The sequence below is a fragment of the Cygnus olor genome, chromosome 5 (assembly GCF_009769625.2).
Source record: "Cygnus olor isolate bCygOlo1 chromosome 5, bCygOlo1.pri.v2, whole genome shotgun sequence".
Classification (NCBI taxonomy): Eukaryota; Metazoa; Chordata; class Aves; order Anseriformes; family Anatidae; genus Cygnus; species Cygnus olor.
Window position 1 is genome coordinate 7,569,310 of NC_049173.1, and position 24,175 is coordinate 7,593,484.

At 40.2% G+C, this 24,175-nt stretch overlaps 1 protein-coding gene across 1 annotated transcript in view; it reads left to right on the forward strand.

Moving 5' to 3' along the window:
- The window catches only part of SYNE2 (spectrin repeat containing nuclear envelope protein 2), a 189,253-nt gene that overhangs the window by 21,473 nt on the left and 143,605 nt on the right, over positions 1 to 24,175 (forward strand). The window contains 16 exon segments of the mRNA XM_040557776.1: positions 8,649 to 8,710; positions 9,662 to 9,757; positions 10,024 to 10,101; positions 10,193 to 10,285; positions 11,552 to 11,733; positions 12,689 to 12,885; positions 13,364 to 13,461; positions 14,245 to 14,346; positions 15,082 to 15,219; positions 16,115 to 16,279; positions 17,898 to 18,010; positions 18,688 to 18,844; positions 20,863 to 20,959; positions 21,163 to 21,350; positions 21,520 to 21,684; positions 22,331 to 22,504. Of these exon segments, the coding sequence (XP_040413710.1) occupies positions 8,649 to 8,710; positions 9,662 to 9,757; positions 10,024 to 10,101; positions 10,193 to 10,285; positions 11,552 to 11,733; positions 12,689 to 12,885; positions 13,364 to 13,461; positions 14,245 to 14,346; positions 15,082 to 15,219; positions 16,115 to 16,279; positions 17,898 to 18,010; positions 18,688 to 18,844; positions 20,863 to 20,959; positions 21,163 to 21,350; positions 21,520 to 21,684; positions 22,331 to 22,504 (2,105 nt within the window).

The window sequence follows — 24,175 nt, forward strand, 5'->3', positions numbered from 1 at the left end:
ATATTCATTGTTGTATAATAGCATAACTGGAGTTATGTGTAATAATTGACACAGGAGAAAAAAGTAGGCATGAGTTTTAGTCTGGATTGTTCATATTTTATTCCATATTTGAATTCTTCAATCTTCTATTATTTCTGAATGGCATCTAGGGGTGTTACCATGCTTGTCTGGCACATTCAGTGGATCTTGTCCTAATCAACCATTCAGTTTTGTAATTGTGAAGTTACACGCCTAAAAATGTAACAAAATGGTTAGTTCTTTTTTTCTACTGTATGTAAAACCAAACACTTTGTTTAGGTAAGATCTGACTGTGATTTAGGTCAAAAACTTCTGTGAGGAGACCTGTGCACTTTTGGGAAGAAAAGGAAGGGAAGCGGGGAAGAACCACCACCTTAAAATAACTAATAAAGAGGTTACTTCTTAGTAGATCTAATTATTATACAAAGCCTATTAAATTAATGCCAGTGGCTTAAAATTGTACAAACCTGCTTTAGTGGGATTTCTGTTAGTGGGTTTTCAGGTAGAAGAGCGTTCAAGGATGAACATTCACTTTTCTTAATAGTGTTCAGCCTAAAAAACACAATAAAGACAGTCACTGGAATAGAAGTAAAAATGCAATTTTGTTCTTAATGCATCTTTCTTTCCAGCTAAATATTTAAGGAGATGTAATGAAGCTTTAAAAACATGAGGAAAATAGGTGAAGAAATGAAAACAATACGGTTTCTAATGTTCCCAACTCCAGACATTTCCAAATGATGATGGTAGTTGCAAAATCATGAGGCTGAAGTAAGAGCAGCAAGCGTATAAACCTTTATATATGTATCTTTAAAGATTTATGTATAGCTCTTTAACTTTTTTCCACTTTTCAAGATGATCTCAGCAGCCAGAAGAGAAACAGTTACCCTCCTTCCTCCCTGCCAAGAAAACTGAAATTGCATGATGTCAGGACTTGGGCTCCTTTTTTCTGTTCTTTTTTTCCTTCCCTTTTTCCTAGATAATAAAATGAAATTAGAATAAGATCAACATTATTTGTGCCCTTTCCTCCAGCACCTTTCTGCCTTCTCCCAGTTTTCTGATGCAGCAGAACTTAGGGCTGCTGCAAAGCTGTTTCGTGTCCTTTCACAGCCACCTAACGGTGCAGGCAAAAAGCTTGGAGCGGGATACACTCTGGGTGCCTTCTGTGGGGAAATATTTAAGGGAAGGGTTGCTCCTGCCAGGCAGGCTGCAAATGTTTTGGTGAACAGAGGATGCTTTCCTCCTTTGTGGCGTGTCTTTGGAACCTGAAGCCACTTTTTCTGTGGATACCGAGGGAGCAGGCAGGAGCTCAGGGGCTGGCTGGCCATGAGCACAGGAGTAGTGCAAGAGTCCTGTCCTGTCTCTCCTCCTCCCATAGCTTCCCCCAAAGACATGTCCAGCCTGGTGGTTAGCCTTCTCTAAATGGAAAAGGCACAGTTGGGGTCCAAAATTGTTTTCAGCTACCTGAAACGAGGAGAAACCTCTCCTTTGCTAAGACAAAGGCTTTTGGCATTCTGAGAGCTGTTGGAGATGTGATGACTGCTTTGTTGACAAGTGTGATCATGGGGCTGCAGCGAGGGGACTGTGCAGCCACTGAGTGGCTACATCAGAAACCGAGCAGGTTTGTTCTGCTCTGGAGCATGAGATATTTTTTGCTTTCAGGATTTAAATCTGTTTACCTGGGGGACGATGCAACCTTCACCTTCCCCCCCATGCACAAATCCTTTCCCTTTCCTGCCTGGGACAGCAAACAGACCCTAGGTGTGGCCTTTTCCACCGAGCCTGTGCAGAATGTTTTCCATTTTCTCTCCATACTTGCTGAGCTAATTCAGACACAAGAGTGTGTGTTTTAGCTCTCAGAGTCTGGGGCATGTACTTGCTTGACTGTTTGATTAATTGCAAGGGTCTTAATTTTTGGCTCTGCTTATTGACCTGTGTGCATGTTACTGTTTGTAACCCAAAGGATAACGTAAGAAAGTGGCTGGTGAGACTGTTTTTGAAGAATGTTTAATGAGATAAGTAAATTATGCTATTCTCATGCAGTTAGGTCATACCGTTATGAATGATCAAAAATCCATTTTCTCTTCAACTGAAATTAAATGCGGTGATATGTTATGTATGGATTTTACTGTGGAACTTGTAGTAGATTTCACTTATCTCCAAGTAATTGACTTAAAGGAGGATACCTCTCTGAGGCATGCTTAATTCTTCCAGAGGTCAGGGATACTAATAATTCTTACCCAACCTTTTCTTTTTTAATTTAATTCCAGCTTTATGCTTCATCTGTTGAGGCTGGTGAACACATTTGTTTGTTGCTTCTTGTTGTTTTTTAAACCAAAATGATCAAAAAAGTCCATGCTTACGGTTTTTCAAGGGTTTTTACAAATCAGAAACCTCCCATAGGAGCTGCACTGCAATTTATGCCCTGTTTATGCTGCCTGGGTGAGGAGCTGGTCTGCAGTTCCCGTAGCTGCGTGGCGTCATGGCATGTGACAGGGCTGATGGCACTGGAGAGGCAGCCAACACATGAGACTGGCTTGAAAAAAAACATCACTCATGGGTATTATTTTTGTCTGTTTATCATGCCTAATGAAAAAAATAGATGGCGTTGTTGGGTAAATGTGTTCCCTGTTGGATAAATTTCAGTTTGTTAAAGGCATTATCAGGTGCATAACTGGTTAAAAACTGGCATTGCAGTGACTAAGGAGTGGGTCGCTTCTGAGGCACCACTATAGGATGCTGAAGGTCACCTATGTTCAAGTCCCTGCTCCACCTTGAATTGCTTAAAAAAATGTTAGAAAAGCCACTTAAGCCCTTATCTGTAAAGGTGTGTTGATATCCAAATGATGTGACTTATTTTCTTGAAGAATTTCACCTACAGCCTCCGCCTGTGTCCCCGAGTACTGCAGTGCCTCACTCCAGGGGCTGTTGTGGTAGTAAACACAGCGGTGACTCAGAGCTGCTCCAGGATCCTGGCAATGAGAGGAACAAAAATATTTAAGAAAGCCAGGAGGGCGATATTCAGTTCGAACAGGCTTCCTGAGTTAGTAACACTTTCGATAAACTGGGTAACTTGCTTTCTAAAGGAAAAGGAGGTTGAAAGGAGATAGCATAGAAAGGAAAGGTCCCACTTGCTGCACAGACACGTAGTAGTTAATTAGCTTATACAATATTTGGATTTGAAAAGATCCTTTTCTGTAGAAGTATTTTCATCCCGTTCATTGGACTTTGGATAAACCACAAAATCTTGAGGAAAAAAAATACCATGTTTGTTTTTAATTGCTTAACACCATGTCACAGAACATAAATGCTGGAAATAACTCTTTTTTCCCCTGCTTTCCTGTCTGCTGTAAATGAAGCTGTGTTACGGGGTGGAAGGGAAGAAACAATGTAATGGGCTGGGGGTGAATTCCTCACCCTCTCTCCAGGCTGGCAAATACATAACAATCCTTCTGATAGTTCCTACCGTTTACTCATGTACCTGCTGGGTGTTTTAGATCATAGTAGGAGTGGTGTTTGGAAGGAGCTCTCCAAGTTATTCCTGCTGGCCATCCTCTAGCTTATTTTGCTGAATCGTCAGAGTATGGAAATGGTTATTTTGGATGAAACTGAAATATATGCTCCAAAAAGATACCCCGGCTATCTATGGGCATTCAAGCTAGAGCTGGTTGAGCACAAACTTTCTTACACTGACACACATGGGTACTCCAGCTTCTGACCACCTTCTAATCTCCTGCTCCCATTGAGCTGTATCGCTTGATCCTATGGATGCAGCCTTGGGTGACCTGAAGGGTGGAAGGAAGATGCAAAAATAGCATACACAAGTGGTAATTCCATCCCTCAAAACAGAGATGGGAGGGTGACAGACAGAATTGTGTTCATTAATTTCAAATAGTTGCTTGAGTTTAAAAGAAATAAGGCCATGCAGTTGTAAATGGTTCACTGGCAGTGAGGTACCAGTCCTCGTGATAGAAGAAAACCTCTTTGCTGTTTGTTGAAGTTTTTTAACAGGCGTGGATGGACAGGCTACATCTGTGGTGCCATGGTTTGCTTCCCCCAGCTTGCTGCTGAGGGAGAGGTAGCACTTTCCTTGGAGTCATCTCCCAGGTCGGGAAAGAAGGCTTGAAGGGCAGCTGCGGAGAGGAGGTTAATTTTAACTCTGGCATTTCTGTATCACTCTTAGAGGAAGGCTGAGAGCGAAACCATGGCTGGCGACATTTCTGCCTTCTCTTCTTCTTCCTCCTGGGAGAACTCAGCACCGCTGTGGTCCCTGCTGCAGTCTCTGTCATGTCCCGTGCTCCAGCTCTTAACGATTAGCCTATTTTGTAGCGCTGGCTGATAGCTTGTTACGGGATAAAACAGTCATTGTCCAGCAGAACCTATTGATTTTCAGCTAGTCTGTGTGACACACTTCTTCTATGTCATTCCTTTCTGAAGAGTTGTTCTGAAGATTAGCTTTAAAATGTGGAGTGAAATGTGATAGATTTTGGATGTTTCCAGATTAGCAGGTTCTTATTTTGTTCTCTCAGATCTACTTTGTGTCTTGGTGAGTTTTGGCCCAAAGTGAAGTAAATGATCAGGATTTTTTGATAGCTTTTCTATTCTGGGTCAATGATGTCTTGTAAACTAGGACAAGATAAAACCAAGGTCACTTAGAGTCCTATAAAAAGGCCTGACAAAGAATCCATTCATCCTCATAAAAATAAAAATCCGTATTAATTAACCACGTGGTAGAGATAAGAATTTGAGACCTTGATTAAATCATTAGAGCCTCTGGGGAGTAAAGTCGGGGGAGCTGGGAGGGGAAAATACATGCAGCCTGAAAATTGAAATAAAACCGCCTGCCGCTGTGCCAGAAACACATCTGTAATGAGCTGTGTTGTGTGGGCTAGATGGAAAGAGAAGGACTGCTGCACTGCAGTCTGGGGAGGTATTGGCAGGCATTGAGTTTTGTTATTGATTCATGTGGATATATATTTTTATTTTGGTAGTGAAATAAGCCAGGCTTCAGCTGAGGCTGCCAGAAAGGCAGCTTGGTGTTTGCATTAAGCAGCGACTGTAGTTTATGGGGGTGTAAGTTGTGCTTAGGTGTGTGCAGCAAAATAACCGCTTTATACTTTCACCACATGAGACGTTTGCCTGAGAGCCGCCCGTGTGAATCAACACTTGCAGTATCTGGCCCACGATTTGTAACGTGTCTGCATGCTAATATGGAGAGATTCAACCAAAACAAGACCAAATATCCTCATCCTGATGGTCTTTCTATTACCAACCCCAAAAGCAAGTTCTCCAGATCAGTAGCAGCCTTTGGCAAGAGCTACAGCTGGAGAGTCACTGACGTCAGGCAAAGTATTTAATATTTGCTTTCTGCCCCTTTTCAAGTGCCAGAAATACCAGTCTTGCCTTCCTGATAAAAACTGAGCACAGCTACTCAATAATCACTCATTAGGTAATTGGAATGGCTCCCGCATGGGTATTCAACCAGAGGGTGTGGTTGGGTCCTGTGCTAACACGAATGCACTAACTCCATGCTATTTATGTCCTGTAGGCTAGCATTGTGATGATGACTGGCCTGTGTGGCACTTTTGCAATAACTTTCTGTTTTCCAAACAACACTGAATTTTGAGATCGCATTTTTGTCCATGTCTTTAAGACTACCCTGATCTAATTGTTCACCACCATCTCCATGTAATTTAGAAGGAAGCATAAAACAGTTGAGCAAGCAGGGGAAATCGACTGCTTCATGCTCCCTCAGGACTGTGGTATTATAGATTAAAGGAGAAGTGTTAAAAGACATGTCAGCTCTGAGATGCACAACAGCACTTGATGTGTGCGATGCATGAATGTTTTTCTTGCTGTTCACCCACCTGGTGAGCCAGGAGGTCTTTGGGTCAGCTGGAAGGTTAGGAGCGGGATGCTGCCATCTTCTTCAGCAGCTCTCTCTGCTCTGCCAGCCGATGAAACGGTGAGTTCGCACGCAGCCATACAGGCTGTCTCGGCTGATGCGAAGCCACCCAGGACTTGGGTTTGTCTTTGCCAAATTCCCTGAGCCTAATTAAACGTGTGGTGCTTCCCTGTAAGTGGCATTTCATTTTTATGGTCGGAGCAGTGATGGGTTTTTTATTTTTCCCACAAGGTGCTTGATGTATTTTGTATCTTTCATCCATCCTGGCCTACACAAATACACGTATCTATTGCTGAGCAGTTTTGCACTTCTCTTAGAGCGTTAAACATCCCTTCACATTAATATTTTGTGCAAGGGCATGGTTTTGGGGGTAGAAGAGGCTATTCAACCTCACTTGATCCCCCCAGATTAGTTTCTTTTGCAAGCTGACTCCCTATCCAGAGTCTCTTGTCGCCTGTCCGCCCCAGCGGGAGGCTTTACCTCAGCGTTCCCCACCACTCGCCAGTCCTCAGGGAGCTATAAGGTGAGGCTAGAGCTGCACCCAGGCCTGGCTTCTCACCATGGTGAGACACATAATGTCCTCTCATGTCTCCCCGGCTGGGCAGTGGACTGGCATCCCACCACCCATCAGCACTGTGCTGACTGCAGCTCCCAAAGCCCCATCCTCTGCTCCTGGCTGCCCAGAGCAGCAGGGAGAGGCCTCGCACTTTCTCTCTGCTTTACATCTCTCCTACCAGTTACTCCTTGGTTCCTTGCTGCCTGAGGGGAAGGCTAGAGGCAAGCAGACAGGAGTGGCAGGAGCCATACGTGGGGCAGCTGTGTAGCCATGCACAGAGGGGTCAGGCCAGGCATCTGCCTCAGCTGCAGGGGAAGGGGACACATGGGTGGGCTGCGTGGCTGGCACAGGCTGAAGGTGGTGGCTTAAGCGACCTAAACATCAACTCCTGTACCAGTGTAAGCTTGCCCTCCCTCAGTTAACAGTCTATTTGATGTGCTTTGTAGTGTCTGTGTGAAACCAGTGCAGCCTTCTGGGTGTTTATTCAAATGGTAAGGGGGAAGGGAAGAGGGAGGAGACGACCGCCCTTCTGCAGCTCCAGGCAGGTCCCTGGGGCAGGCAGTGCTTTTTGGCCTGCTTTTTGAGCAGCCAACCCTAATGCTTACAGTCAAAGCTGATGTGGAAGGGGAGAGAAAAAGGAGGTTGTGTTCACGCGCAGAGCCACTGGGATGGCTGGTGCTGACGCGCTGTGGGTTGTGCAGGCAGCAGGGCCTGTGCAGCTCCTGGCTTAGCAGCGAGGGTCAAAAGACTGTCATCTCTGTGGCCAACACCTGCCCTTACCTCAGGCTTGTGTGCACACTGACAGCAGGGACTTATGCTTTTCGTGGCGATGGGGAAGGGCGTCTTTCTTGGGAGGGAATTGTGTGATGCTCAGGATGTGACTGGAGGCAGATAGGGGGCTGTGCTGGGTCTGACTGGGATGGAGTTAACTTTCCCTGCAGCAGCCCATACAGTGCTGTGCTCTGCACTTGTAGCTAGAACAGCACTGGTATCACTCCAGTGTTGTGTCTACTGCTGCACAATACTGGCCTTTGCTTTTTTTTTTTTTCCTTTTTTTTTTATTCCCCTCCCTTTTCCCTTTAATTAAATCATCCTTATCTCAAACCTTGAGCTCTTTGTGTTGTATTTTCTCCCCCTTCCTCTTTGAGAAGGGGGAATGAGAGCGGCCGTGGTGGAACTCGGCTGCCCACCTGAGTAAATCCACCACAGGGGGCTTGCCTGGTTATGTGCTGCTCAGCCTTTGTGTTATCTGGGGAATGGGATGAGCAGCTTGATATCTGCAGCGAAGTGAAACCAGGCAAAGAAATCCCTTTTCTTTATCTCTGTCACCCACAAACCACAGAGAAAGGCTTCCCCTACTTCTGAATTCTAGCTTTGTGTGAGAAATGGTTTAAATATTCCAGTTTTTGAAACTAGGGCTTAAACAATTTTTATCTCCCTTCACAACTGCTGGTAGTTTTTCACTGCATAACATCCTACAGGACCTGGGTGATGAGCTGGATCCCTGAGTGGCCTGGTCACACTCTGTGTCCCATTTCATTGTTCTTCACCAAAGCACAAGTTCAAGCACTTCCTTCCTACTCCCTCCTATTTTAAGGTCCCAGGTGCTCCTGTTTGGACAGATTAATGATCTCTGTACTCAAGGGAGGGCCCATCAGTGAAAGAAATGCTGTTAGAGGGTATTTTTCCCTACGACATCCTAATATCTCTCTCCATCCCTTCAGTTAGCCAAGACATCTCATTGTATGGCTTCACCTACAGATGTGCATGTATCACCTAACCCTAGAATCCCTCCTGGTCTCATTACCCAGCCCCATGCACAGATTTTCTTGAGTTTCAAGAATGGTTGTTGTACTGATTGTTCTGAGTTTTTTAAGGAATAGTTAGGAATGAATGGAGTTATTCTAGATGGATTACTCTGTAGGATGATGTGTTCACACCACTGTTCGCATTTGCTGAGATTTTTGCTGCATCCAGTAGACGCTGATGGTTGCAGAGATCCTTGTGTTATCGTCTCTGCAAACAAGCAAATATCACCACTAAAATACGAGTTGAGGAAAACTAATACTAAACTGTATCTAGTGTCATATCTGGAAGAAGAGATCTTAGATTTTTGGAAAAGAAAAACAAATAATTTTTTTTAACTATTTTTTCTTTTCTTTTTTTCCACAGTGCAACGAGAGTTTACTCAGAAGAAAACCTTCACTACCTGGATAAATTCAATATTGTCAAAGGTAAGAATGGTATTCTTCAGGAAAGACATGCTTTTTGCTTTTTTGTTTCAGATGTGCTTTGTGGAGATTAACATTTTTTGGAATAAACAAAATTAGTTAAAGATTTTAGGTAGTGTCTGGAAAAAGAAGCTCCTGGAAAGTATTTGTTTAATAGGTGTTACATCGGTAGTAGTCCAAAGACATTTTTAAGAGAGAGATTGTAAGTAGATGACAGTATCTTTCTCACTGTGTAGAAACATCCTTTTGCTAGGTTGTGGCACATGTCTCAGGGTTTTATGAGGTTCTATATTTATGATTAGTTTTACTGTGTTTAGAGAATTATTTTTCTCTTATACAATCCAAGAACATGAGTTTAATGGGATGACCTGGGGGACTAGTATCTATTAATACAGGCGGCCTGATATTCTGTATTCACAAAGCAGTTTGAGGAGCATATGCTGGGGCTCTGACTTGCTCAGGTAAAAAATCCTGGTTTGGTCTATACTTGAGCGGAAGCCATTGAGCTCGTGATAGGTTTATGTTGTTTGCAAGTGTGTGAAAAGAGTGAGGATTTAGTTATTAAGCACTATAGTCAAACTTGTACTCAGGGTACATTGATTAGGAAGTCAAAAAATGAATTAACTGCTGCTCATAACTTTCCTTTTGTAAAAGTTACTGTTTTTTGCAACATACCTCCTCAAAAATACAATATATACTGGAAAATAAGGCCTAATATAACTCCTAGAAAACTCAGAGACAGGGCAGGAGAGAGTAAGAAACAAATGTAATAGTGGGTTACAATGAGCAGGATATAGCTGATTAGATGCAGGATTTATATTTCAGCTTATTGTGAACAAAAAGATGCTAAACATTTTTTTTAACAATAAAGTAGAACAATCTGACATGTTCTATAGTGTGGTGAATTCAAAATGGCTAAAGATGGTGTGACCAGCTCTGAAATTTATTTTGCAGCACACACCTCCTTCTGTTATCTCAGACCTGTATACAGACATACAGCAAGGACATATGCTTTTGGATCTGTTGGAAGTGCTTTCAGGTCAACATCTGGTAAGGCAGAACAATAAAAATATGAACTCAATACTTTGTCAAACCCAGAAGAGAATTTTGGATATGCTAAGTTGTGAGATCATGAGCAATCCCTCTGGAGTCACAGAACTATTTGCAAGTAACTTAATCTTACATCATTGACACTGAAACACACTGAAAGAAGTTACTCTAGCCATTCATAAATCATTGCAAGACTTTCCTTATCAAAATGAAAATAAAATGAATTTTTACAGCTGAGATTGTAACAAATTCTTTTTGCTTCACAGCCACGGGAAAAAGGATTTAATACCTTTCAGTGCAGAAGCAACATAGAAAATGCCTTGACATTTTTAAGGAGCAAATCAGTGAGTATTAACTTAAAAATTCACAAGTAAAGCCTGCTTAGCTGGTGGAACATTTTCTTTGTTAACAATGGTCCTTTTTTTTCCCCACTAGCTCAAGCTCATAAATATTCATGTTGCTGACATTATTGAAGGAAAACCTTCCATTGTGCTTGGCCTAATTTGGACAATTATATTTCATTTTCATGTAAGTATTTCAGCAATGTAAGGGAATATTTCAGTAGAGGGAAAGAGCACAAAAGTGTGTTGACATACGTGGTTGCCCAAAGATGAATTAGTACAAAGCAGATAATTTTCTGACATCTTGAAGTGACAACTCAGAGAAGAGATGCACCAGTGCATCTTGCCTGTGTCTCTGAGTGGCTTCTCCAATGCACTGATACCATTACAGCTTGATGAACAGCATCTAATTGAAAATGATAGCATACTGAGATTTTTTTCAATAACTAGTTAAAAAATGGGCTAAACTTTGCCTAATATGTCTAAGGCCTGTAATGATTAAGCTCTAAATAGAGCACCAAATACAGCAAGTAGTGAAAAGTGGTTCACATCCATCTCCCTCAGGGGCAGACCCCTCTTCATTCAGTATTGGCTGTGCTCACAATTCTTGCTATTGTAATTCTTGCTATTTGTTTTTTTTTAGTACCAGGTACCTGAAATAATATGAAAACTGTTGTAGTGATGTTTCTTATACAAGATACTGCACGTGTATCTTGTATGGCATGAAGTTATGGGGCGGAAGGGGAGGGAGTTTGAAAGCACAAGGCCTTGCTGGAATCCTGTTGTAGAACTGCAGAGAATGATGGAGCTAAACTGTCTTCTAGCAAGAGCCCCACAGTGAATTAACATAGGTGCACTGGGGATGAGCTGGTGACAGGGGCTAAGGAAGGAGTCAAGAAGCAAAGTTATTTGACTGTAGTAGATGAAGCCCGTATTTTTCTTGGTAAGGGTGCTTTGGTGCTGATGGTTCTTGTGCTGCACATGGCTGTATACATTATCTTTTTACCTAAGCCAGGCCTCTCTAACCAACCGTAGATCTCTGAGGCCAATTGATTAGGTTTTCCTGCACTCTGAGTGAGCAGGCCTTAACATGCCTAGTACAAGGCATGACAGCACAAAACACAGCTGCCAAGGGCTACTTTTACTGGTAGAAGTAGGAAAGTGCACTGACTGAGGAGGTGCCTTGATGCCAGTGCTGGTACCCACAGTATCCCATGGATATCTTGGGTGAATATTTACTGCCAAAAAATCAACTAATGATCCAGCATGAAATAATTCATCTTGAACAGATAAAATTTGGCAATGGTTGGGAAACCTGATCTGAGCTTTGGGTGCAGAGGACTGCTATTGCAGCTGTAATTGAGTCCTTTCTAATTCTCTGTGGTTTACTGCCATTGCTGTCTTGGTAAGTTTTCACTGAAACCTGATTAAACTCTCCCATCATTCCTGATAGATTGAAGAACTTGCCAGGACACTTGCTTGCACTTACAATCAGCCTTCTCTTGATTGTTCAAGTACCGTTGACTCTTCTCCAAAGGCAAGCAGATCAGCTAAAAAAAGTGCTAAAATTAAGGAACGGTGGAAGATCTCTGCTACAAAGGCTCTTTTGTTGTGGGCAAAAGATCAGTGTTCACTGTAAGTTCCGTCCAAGTCTCACAAATAGTGTGTTACGTTTTGTGTTTACTACTTTTCTCTAGATGTGGTATTTTTCCTTGCCTTTTTTTTTAACGTTACTTAATGACAGCTTAGCAGAAAGTGCTTTCAAATTTGTATGATGTTATCAGAACTTTTAGTATCAATCAGGCCCTAAATGTTTTGACATGAGCCCTTTAAATGTAATGAAGTGAGGCTAATCCTACTAATAAAACACCACAATGTAAATTGGTTTGTTTCGCTTTTCTCTTTTAGGGACTTACAGTTTCCTGTGCGATAAGTCTAGTAGAATGTTTACATGATTTGTTAGTTTTAATCCTTATGGTTGGCATTGGTTAACAAACTTTCAATAATTATTTATATTTTTTAAAAATGGAAATTGTAGCATTTCTAGGATTCCTACATCTCATGTGGAACGTGAGACAAACAGAATTACAAACATTCTGTCAAAACAGTGCACGACTGCCAAGAAGGATTCTAGTGAACATAACAGCATAACATCTATTGCAGCAACTTCAGTGCTTTGCTTATTTTTCCATTGTGTAGAATACGTTGTAGATTATAGAATATGTAGACAAGTGAGAGCAAAGGTGATATTCAGAAAGGATATTGGAACAGTAAGGCTGTAGGTTCAGAATGCAATGTAGGATAGAAACACTCTAATTTTGCAAAAAAGTAATGTATATATTTTCTTTTTTGTATACTATATATATATAAAACTATACACACACACATATATATATGGTTGCAGTGATTGGTAGTACTGTCTGTATTGTTTTCTGACCCAACTTCTGCAGAAATTTAGTGGCAAGATTCTCTGTAACTCCGATTTGTTTCTACCCCATTTTACCAAATTTATCTTGTATTTCTAAATTTGTACTTAGGACATCTGAGTAAACTCGCTGTGACATTTTGTTTCTAATCGTTTTTGGGATAGGCATGGTTCTATCAGTGTGACTGATTTCAAGTCAAGCTGGAGAAGTGGACTGCCTTTTTTAGCTATTATCAATGCTTTAAGACCAGGTCTAGTTGATTTGGAGAAGGCAAAAGCTAGAAGTAATAAGGAAAACCTGGATGAGGCTTTCAGAATTGCAGAATTGGAGCTCAATATTCCACGGCTTCTTGAACCTGAAGGTAAGTGATCTGCTTTTTTATGTCTTTCCTCTAAGGAGTGAGATTAATATAATCCTGCATGTGTTGACTTGTAATACAGGAAAAAGTAATCCTGTGTTCAAGTTTGAAATGAAACATTGATCATTACCGTAATGCTCTAACTCTAATGTGGTTCTTTATTATATAATTTAGAGTGTACTTAGGATTTTTAGGATATTTGAATTGGCAGCATACACTGGAATAATATGTTGAAGAGAGAATATAAAACTTTCCCATTCATATGAGAAACTTGTTCATTAGCTCATCATGTTATACTGAAGTATTCCCAAGGAAAAAATGTTCATTACATATTAATTTCTGTCAGTGGTATGTTAACTGAGCTACTGCAAAATAAACATGTTTATGGTAATGTGTTTTAATAACTGCAATATAGTGTGTAATTATGTGATCAAGTCTAGAGGGCTGCATAATTATGTAAATGGCATATTGACTCTCGTAGATATTGACATCACGAATCCGGATGAAAAATCAATCATGACATACGTGGCTCAGTTTTTGCAGTACTCCAGAAATATGCCGGAGACTGAAGACATGCAGGTATGTCGTGAGGTTTATCACTGAGGCATTTTTTAATCAATGTGCATCATGAATGCTAAGAATAATGGTACTTTTTGTTGCCCGGTTTCTAACACGACTCAGTAACAGTTGTCCTTCATGGCTGGACCCTCTGATTCAGCCACTGACAGGGCTGAACTGGCTTGAACCTTCTGATGCTCCTGTATGGTAGCTATCACTCTGTATGATAGATTTTTGATGATACTGATGGAAATACTGTGCAGGCTGTTGGGTTTGTTTGTTTGTTTGTTTGTTTTTTCATTTAATTATTGAAGAGGACATTTTTAAGCCTGTCTGTCTTTGTGTGCGCTCTCAAGTGTGTATGTAAGTATTGGGGAGGACACAGACAGATTTGCAAATGTACAGGACAACCAGCTTTAAATTTAATAGCTGAGAGCAGACAGAAGTCATCACTCACAGACTGTGCTGGTTGGAAAAACAAGGTGCCTGTTCTCTGTATATTCCTATTAGAATTTATATACTAATTGCCTATTGACATATTTTCATACTGATAATCTCCTTTCGACAGGACTGCAATCAGTCTCTTCTTTTATTTAAGAAGTGTTCATATATCCAGGAGCCAAGTTTAAAAATTTGGTCATGTTTTATAATAGTGGCTGACCAAAACTTGTTACAGTCCCCAGGAAATATTATTTGTTTCTCAGTAGCTTTGAATACTCAATATGTGTTATTTTATGGCACAATGTGAATTAAAAAACAAGGCTTGCAAAATGGAAACATTAAATTTTCTGCTCTAATTACTAGGGAAAATTAACAGAGGCTATGAGCTGGTTGGCTGCACAAGGGAAGAAGTTAGCAAAGTTGCTGATGGACACAGAGAATGAAACACATTACCAGAAGTACAAAGTAAGTTGCATTTTGTATTTAACTGATTTTGCAAAAATAAATTATAAAAATATTCCCAGAAACATAAACTCTTTTATCATTCATTGCCTAAACCTGAATTTTAAATAAACTTTTTAACAGGAGTTGGAAACCTGACAATGAATTTGGTAAATGCTCTCAAATGATTGAGGGAAGGATAGGATAAAGTTATTTCTCTTAGAAAACAGATATATGCTGTTTGGTTTTTGAGCAAAGACAGGGTTTTTGGAGAGAGTACAGTAATGTCTTATTAGTTAAAAGACATAGTTTGAGACTTGGACACGATTCAAACTCCTAGGCCCTTTTCAGAGTCAGCTTCTCTATTCCTGTGATAACAATAATGATAGGTTTTCCCAGCTAATGAAATAGAGGATTACTAGAAATGCTGGCTATAGATTGTACCTGAAGTAAAATGTCCTTTGGTTTATATTGTAGTCAGAGTTTGTAATAAAATGGTCTGCAGAAGACCATTAAGGGAGGAATTTTCTCTTTCTCTTGGTGGGAGAGGAGACCCAGGTCCTGATGGCACTGACATTATGTTAAACACAAATTTTGCTAGTGAATGGCACCTATACTTTCAGACCTACTCTCTTGCCTTTCCATGCATCACGACCTTTGATGTTAATGGAATTTATACTAATACGTTCAAAGCCGGTTCTTGGCTTCATGAGTTTCCATCTAAGTCTTCTATGAATTACTATTCCTTTTTATCCCTAGGAAATGATGTCATTTATGGAAGCATTTAACCAAGAAAAAAAAGTGTTCCTGCCCCTGTTGTCATCAAAAAGAAGTGAAGCTGAGCTGAGTGAAGGCCAGCAGCAGATGAGAGAAGAGTGGAGTAAACTGGTCGCTCAGGTCAGAGGCATTTCTAGCTCACCTTGTTACCAATGTGAACGTGTTTGGTGAAGAAGCCTAAGTTTACCCCAGGAATATGCACAAGGAGAAGTGGGAAGGTGATACTTTATTTGCATTGAAAAAAACAACATTGACCCTGAACCTGAAGCTCTGACAAGCTGAGTGATGTACGGTGCCCAAGAGGAGTAAGAAGGAGGCTGTGTATTACCCTTCTGCCTCCTGAGCATCAGGACTGTGAGAGGTCTGCAAAAAATGGCATCCGATTATTTCTGATTATTTCAGTCTTCAGATCAAAGGTTTGGGCCTATTTATGCTTAAAAGATAATGATAAGATAAAAAAAGATGTCTTTTGGGACATAATTATGGCTCAGATAATGGTGCAGCCAGGAGAAATGTGATAATACCCTCTTCCCCATGGCACAGGTAGTGATACAGTTAGATCTGGTTGGTCAGTGCTTTTCAGTGAGGTTGGCAGTGTTGCCTCCGTCTGTTGCAAATGGGGATGCATTGGGTCTTGCTGGTAATAGCTCTTTATGGAAGAGATGTTCATCTGTCAGTTCCCAGGATAGAAAGCTGTCCAGAGCATCTGTTGTTCTCCTCTACTTTGCAAGCATCTCTGTTGCCAGGCCTTGAGCTGGCCACCAGCTGAGGATAATAACTAAGTTTTCTGTAGTGTTAAAGAGATTACAGGCTGCTGAGAAAACGTGGGTCTCAGGTGAACATAGCCGATTTGCAGCTGACTCAGCTGGAAGGTCCTTTTCTGATTGGTGACAGATTTTTTTGTTTTTATTTTCTGGGGTGTCTAAAGCATCAGCTTACAGAACGTATGCCTGTATATTGGGGATGGGGAAGAAAATAATGGTGACAAATTTAATCACTTGTTTTCCTTTTAAAGATTAATGAATGGAAAGCAGAGCTGGACCAGATGTTGCCTCCACCTCTGGATGGCATTGAGGCCTGGCTTCAGGAGGTAGAACATCTGCAAGCAGAAGATTTGCCTGATTTGCAGGACCCATTTAAAGCAATGTCTCTCTTCAGAGAAATAATTGTGATATTTAAGGTAAGCAGCTCACAAAGGAGTATTCTGCTTCAGTCTGACCTAGCAAAGCACTTGTTATGGAATTGCTGTTTGACATTTTAGGAGGTAGTATAGATATGTTTATCTTCTGAAGATGAAAAGCCCTTCTGAAGATATCTTTGATTTTGATGAGTTTATTTAAATAATTACATGCGTCTATAAGGAAGTTTTCTGACTTCACTGGAGTGAGATTAAAATTGAATACTATCTGAATGAATAAATTATGGCATTCTTTTTTATGTGGCTCCTGCAACTTGTTTGTTAAGTAATAACACAGGGTAATTGCATCCTTATCTTTAAATCTATGCTTAATACATATCTATTCAGAAAAGCACTTGGGCTCAGGGTTACATTCCATTGAGTTCACACAGCTTATGTATTTAAAGTTAAGTATTTGCTGAATCACTCTGTTACTCCATTCAAAGCAGTGGGAGGTATTCTGATACCTCAGTACCGTGCAAGTTATTTATTCTGATCTTGAAATCTTTACACTGATAATATTTTAAATGTCCTTTTGAGTTTGAAAACTTTAAAAAGCATAGGTGTGTCAATGCCAGGTTGATCATCGTGGTTCTGTACTTGTTTTTGTATGAACAAGGGTAAGTTGGACGTTTTTGTGACATGTCATTGATATGATTTTGAAAGAATGGGATCTAGAGGGTCTTGTGAGTGGCTCGATAACACCACTCTTTTGTACTGTTGCTATTTAGTTCCTGGTATGAGAGCTGGCTTTTTTTTACTGATAATGGCTTTGCCAAACGTTAGCCGTTTGATCTATGATTTTTGTTTTCAGAATAAGCAGCTAAAGCATTTGTAAGAATGAGACAGAGGAAGATGTGGGTTTAGGATTTTCTTTTTTTTTCCCTATTGAACATGTACATAAAATCGTTTGTGTTTTTTTTTTTAAGAAGAAGAAGCCCAAGATACTTAATTCCAGTCAAATCTGTTTTGATGGAATGGGAAGACATTCTGCCGAGAGTTTTTTCCTCCTCCTTCCTTTAAACCAGTCTTATTTATATGGCTCGTATATAGGTCTTGTGGCTACAGTGGTGTTTCATGATGGAAATTGTACATTCTCTCAAGATTCAGGATATTACCCACCAATGCTCACAACTAATTAATGTGACATGTTATCAGCATGCTATTAAATGGAATTTATTGGACATTCAAATAAAGGATTAAGCAGTTGTGACATAATAAATTTATTCAGCAGTTTTTGCTGTCATTATTTGCTATCACATAGCAAAGAATAACAATATCCTGAAACTGTTAAAATGACTCGTTTTTGTTCTAAAGATGGTAGTAAAAGTGGGGAAAAGAAACGATAGCTTAGGTAGAATAGTTCCATGTTTCTTATATTTAACTAGAGGCCCAGGGATAGGCGAGATTATGGTTTGCTGTAAATATCCACTTTAGAAGGGGATGAGATAAATACTTTCATTGCACTTTAATGAATAACGACACTGAAAGATTGCCTTGTGCTGACTGGTTCTTAATAGCTCTTACTCTAATGGCAGGTGGCTTGCAGAGTCAAACAAGGTTCAATGCTAGGTGACTCTAGCATTGAAATGAATGACTTACTATTTCCCTTTCTCCCCAGGGCTTGATGGATTGTTTTGATTCTCACTTGGACACCCTTCAATCATTTGAGAATAAAGATGAGAAGAATATGCCGCTAGTAGTTCCTGAAAAGCTAGAGGAAATGAAAAGAAGGTCATGAGCCTCAAATTCCTTCTACCGTGACTATATTGTGGTCTAGTTCTGCAAATGACTTCCTCTTTTCTTGTGAACAAAGCACATAATTTATCCATGCCTTGAAGAAAAAGAGCATTTTCCATTTAAGCACAGATTGACTGGCATGCGGAGCAGACAGGTCCAGTCATTGGTCCAATGAAAGTCTTAATTATGTGTGCGAAATGGAGCTCATTAGCGGGAGCTTTTCAGGTGCCCTATGCAAGTGTGGGGAGGAAACACAAATATTTTGAATGTAAAGATTTTTCTGTGGGTGGAGATTCTCTGTCCAATTTTAAATTTCCACTTTTTGCAATCACCAAGATTTACAGGTTGTACAACCGTATTAAGCTGTTGGGGGATTTTTAAAAAAATTACTAGTGAATCTGTGTCTGTAGTCTGAGATCCGCTGACATACAAATAGCAGATGCCCCTTTTCTGACCATTTAAGGTTTTCCATAAATTTAGCAGTCAATATTGACTCAAAATTGTTATTACTTAAAAAAAGTGAACAGTTATCTTAAAATTTTACTCCCACCATAACAAAATAGATGTTTACATATATGTAAATCAGAGTTTTTAGGCTAAAACCCCTATACATTAATGCCTTCTACATCTAATGATTTGAGTCAACTTTTGGAACATTTCACTGTTTGCAGACTCAGCAATACGTGTTTCACAAACTCCAACACCCTTCTTGATTATCACTATGGACTGTGCTCAGCCATTGCCAATGAGGTGATGTTAAAGCTAAATATATGGAACATGAAATATGGGACAAAAGAGTCAGTGGAATCACTGCTAGAAAATTGGAATGTAAGTTTAAAATAATACATATTTCATAATCACACCCTGACAATATTTCCTCTTCTGTCCATTCTGTTTGATTTAAACATGTGTCTGTCCTCATATGAAGGTACCGTGAAAGTTGGTAGAAGCATGGTAGGTTTCTGAGTTCTGGGACTTGGACAAAGGAGGGTGCATAGATTCCATAGAAGCTTTCTTTCGCCTTGTGTCCTCCAGTTATGTTCTGAATGAACATTCTTTCTTCAGTTTAGAGGAATGGATACAACTGTGACTGTAATTTTCTCACTGCCCTTTTCAATTCTTTACTGAGGAGATTTCTTTCTTTCTGGATTTTTTATAGAGCCAGAAGTAGCAGCCCTTTCCTAGCTCAAATCCGTACAAACCGCTCTGGAGTAGTTCAGTAGTTACTGTTTTCAAACACAACTATTACTGGCAGTGCTAGCTAATTCTGCTGTAGCTGTTGCCTCTTCCTTTTCCCAGCTTCCTTACCTCCTTATGCTTCTTGGTGAATATAAGTTATTTTGTTTAGTTATATTTTATGCTTAGCCCAGCTTCTGGGGTGCAAAAATATGGCAAAATGATGCCACATGTAGGCCTATAGAGGCTATAGATGGGGATGAATTATCATACCCCAAGTACTGCCAAAGATGCATCAAGAGGCTGAGAGATTAAAAAATTTGCCCCATCTCCAGTTAACAGGACTCTTTGAGAATTCCATCTTAGTGAATAGAATAGAATAGCTCAGTTGGAAGGGGCCTTCAGAGATCACCTCTAGTCCAACCGCCTGACTATTTCAGGGCTATCCAAAAGTTAAAGCATGTAACTGAGGTCATTATCCAAATGTCTCTTGAACGCTGACAGGAATGGGGCATCAACAACCTCTCTAGGAAGCCTGTTCTGGTGTTTGAGCACTTTCATGGTAAAGAAGCTTTTCCTAATGTGCAGTCTGAACCTGCCCTGGTGCAGCTTTGTGCAGTTCCCTCGCATTCAGTCTTTGGTTACCAGGGAGAAGAGACCTGCACCTCTTTAACATCCTTTTAAAGTGTGGAGTTTCTAAAAAGTTGCTTGAGAACTTTTCAAGCTGGAAAATCTCTAGTGGAATTTCACCGGCATCAGAACTGTAGAAGGAGGCAATAAGAAGTTACATAAAATCTCAGTTTTCTTGAGTAGTATTAACTTTACTCTGTGGTGGGGTGGGAGTACAGCATGAATCTGCGCTGAGTTTCTTGATTCAGTTGGTTTCATAAATGCTTATTATCATGTTATTTCTATGGGCGTATTTTATGGTCTTTCTCAAGCTGATAAAATATAGGGAACTTTCCCAAGGAATGTAAGGTTTGCTGCTGGCTCTACTGGCCCCATGATGTGCAGTCCTTTCTAAGTGGTGGCCCAGTTTTGTCACTACAGCAGAATAGGTTGGTTTATAGCCTGCTAGTAAGACATTTATAGGAGTGAGAAGCTACGCACCTTAGATTAATAGGGGCTGAGGACCAACCCTCTCATTCCCTGAGTGAATGTTCAAACCACAAGTCTCTTCCTCTGCTCCCATTTCTTTCTTCCTGACCCTTTCTGTCCCCAGTTTGGATTTTACTTAATCTGAGTCAGGAGCTATGCACAATGATATTTCTGTGTGTGCAAGAAAACCCACCTTTTACTTCCATTACTTTTTTGACTTATGGGACTAAATTGTGCCAGAATTGTTCTAGGTGTCATTTCTCAGTACTGCCCTACATCCTTAATGTTTTGAAATAAGTAGTTCTGACTCATGCAGGACTGTGACTCAGTCAATGCTATTCAGGAGTTAATATTTCCCATTTAAGATACTCTCTGCATGAGCAGAAAACAAATGGGTCAAATTCAGACTAAAAGGTACAGATGAGCTGCTGGATGGGCTTGGCTCAGTTTACATTTAACCTACAGGCTGTAGGCACATATCAAAAAAAAAATATGTCCCAAGCTGTATTTCCTACCATGAAATTTTATGTGGGTCAGTGTTACCCATGCCAATTCCTTTTCACTTTGGGCAGAATTTCGTTGAAGAAAAGAGACTTGAAACACAGCTAGAAACTGCTACTCACATCTGTGAAGATTTGAAAAATAAAAACATAAGCAGTCCTGGCTTAGGTAAGTTCCTCCTCAAAAATTGATAATTTTTATTGATAAAAAAATTTTTATTGATAAATTGATAAAAAAAAAAACACTCTATTTTGAACTGATGTGCCATAACCAGTTTTAATTCCCATTTAAGTGTTGTGTAAAATACTGGCTATATATATATATATATATATATCCAAATGTATAATGGTGTCTCTTTTTTGATGTCCTAGCTGGTGATCCTCAAGAAATTAGCAAACTTTTTAAGATGGTGGAGTCAAAGATTTCTATGTGCAGAGATTATATTTCCAATGTAAATACTACCCTACAGAAAGTCCTGTCTTCCTGGAGTAATTATACAGAAAATCTCCACTTACTAAAGACGTGGCTGGAAGAAAAACGAAATGAGCATCCAAAAGAGGTATGCCATTGGATTTGTTTTTGTCATGGCAGACAGAGGTACTTGGAAGCCTCCTGGAAGGAAAGCATTATACGTGACAGTTGTGGTTGTTGTTGTTTTTCCATTCCTCATTTTGGAAGTAGAGTCATGGCAGGGTTCTGCTTGAAATTATTTCAATGCCTCTCTCTAGACCCCTGCTGAGATCCTGGCAAGCTGGAATTCAGTGCATAGTTCCTTAAATGAAGCTGGAAACTATCTCATCGAAGTCAGCAAAGAGCAAGTCAGATCAAATATTGCCAAAGAGCTCAAGAAACTGAACAGGAGGTGGGCTAGGTTTATCAAGAGGACACACTTTGTAAGTCACCAGTTTCATACTACTCAAACAAGCAGCCTTCAAAATTATCTTTTCTAAAGTTACCAGCTTGTTAATCACATGTCAATAAATCTTTCAGTCAACTCAGTATTGCCAGTTTTAAAACAGGAGGAACAGAGAATACATGGGGACATCCCATCCCACTCATAAGTCTTTGCAACTCAGTTAAATGCTCTTTACAACACTCTGGAAAATACTCAATTTTTTAAATCGAAATTTTAAAACCGCCTACAAAGGGATACTTTATTGCAGGATAAAACTCTTTATTTAGTTCTAGAGGTGGATGTACTCAATATATTGAGAGCTTGTGAGCCTTTACTAAATTGTATAATCTCTGCCTCAGCTAGAAGAAAGTAGTTAATGCTGCATAGGTATTTCTAGGATTATGCAACTTCACACCAGTTCACTTGACAGGTTTTTAGCTGGCTGTAAATTCCTATACAATCTGCCTAATGTTACATATATTACATTTCCTAGAATGCTTACACAAGAACAACATTGCCTATCTGCTTGGGACTATTAGAGCTCTTAATTTTATAAGTTGGGCCTTTCAGTGACATTTAGTAACGCTACTGCTGTGATGATAAATGGTGGCAAAAAAATGCAGCATTTTTCTCTTTGATCATAGCTTGGTGAAGAGAACACAGATACTGTGGAAAAGGCCAGGGAGCTTCCAGGGAGCGTGGAGAAAATTGAAGAGCTCCTTGGAGGGGTGGACAGCTGGGCAGAAGAGGTTGGATGCCTGCTTGGTGAGATCGGTCACAAGGCGCCCGTGGAACCTCAGACAGAGGAATATTTGCAGGTGAAAATGGAAATACACAGCCTAAACTACTCATTTATCAGATTCTCATCTTTTGGCCCAGATTTGTTGCAGGAGTAAAACACATGTTCATTGGTGAAGCAGAAATGAATGTGGATTTCGTGCTGTAACACAGGGTGGTAAAAAGTCAGCCAGTTTCAGTATTTTGATGTTATTTCCCCGGATCAGTCCCATACGAGCTAGCTACAGGTGACTCTTCCAGCATCAGTGTATCCAGATGACAAGCAAGTGCCAATGAAGTGCCACTGGTACTGTTGATCAGCAGCATGCTCTCTAGTGGTGTTAATTGCTCCTGTCCACACAGCACTCGCAGCAGACTAAAAGTTTGCAAGGTGCTGAGACTAGAATTTCCCCTCGTCATACAGTACTTTCTATCATGTATTTTCCCATTCAAGCAGGAGATTTGGAATGGCTTGGCTGTAGTCAAGGCTTACGTGTCAAAAAAACAGAATACTTGGAAGTATTTTCAGCAGCATGCTAGGTAATTTGTGTATCTCAGCTTATAGGCAGTTGTTCTAAACATCCACAATGAGCAGTGATGAATTTTTTTGTTACTTCCATTATGTTGTCTCCTGTGTCTCTCTTACACAGATTATTGTTCCTTCCCAGCAAATGGCAGGTTGAAATATATACATCTAACTCAGCAGCTTCAGTGCAAAGTCTGATTTATTTTCTTCACTAGCCAGTGAAGGTGAGATTGAACAGAGATACCAGGCTTTGCGCTGGAGAAGCTGAAGCACTGTCTTATGTTCCCTTTTGCTGTTTCTGCAACAGTGGCAGATAGTCTAATGGTAGGAAGGTGACCACCAGAAGCAGGTTTTGTTGGAGTTCCTCTGTCCGAGTGCTAAGATTAAACACAGAGGTTCTTCAGTACATTAAATCCACGTACAGTAACTGCAAACCAGTCCTTGTGCTAGTTTACTTTGAGTTGTGCCTTCTTGCACTGTGTTTAGTTTACAGAATTAGGAAGTATGAGGTTATGAAAAGAATATATTCATGTTTTTGTGAGCATATGTTTATAAATTAAGCCTCTTTTGCAGTATGACAATAGTTCCTTAAAAACAAAGGCGTAACAAAAGACACCCTGAAATATAGCCTCCAAAATGTGAGTGGTAATGTGTCTTTGTGTCTGTGAGCAGAAGAGATCAGGTTCCTTGTTGCCTGCATTACAATAGGTCAAGATCCAGAACAAAACACTGATTTTAATTTAAAGAATGCTAACTGACAACTTCTAACAGGAAAATGTGTTGAATATTCATAGATCAAAACAGCCCTAATAGGGACTCTCATGATAAATATTCAAATATGGCACACTACTTTTGCATGCAAAATACCCAGCTGCTTCCTGCCTTTTAGGATTCAATATACCACTAGAAAATCTGAGTCTTGATATGCACTTAATTTTGGGTGTCTGCAAATCAGATGATGCATATCCAAATGTGTGGTTTGTACATTCATTTGGAAAGCTGTTCAGGTGAGAGAGCATGTTTAAAAAATACTTCTAATTGACTCTGAGGCAAAGTACTGAAGATATCGTGTTGACAGAAAGAATGTGTCAGCAATCAGAATCCCCTGTGGATGGCAGCAGACTTCTTTCATTCCACATCGAAATTTTGCAGTGGGATACACTGACCAGAATTGAAATATAAGATT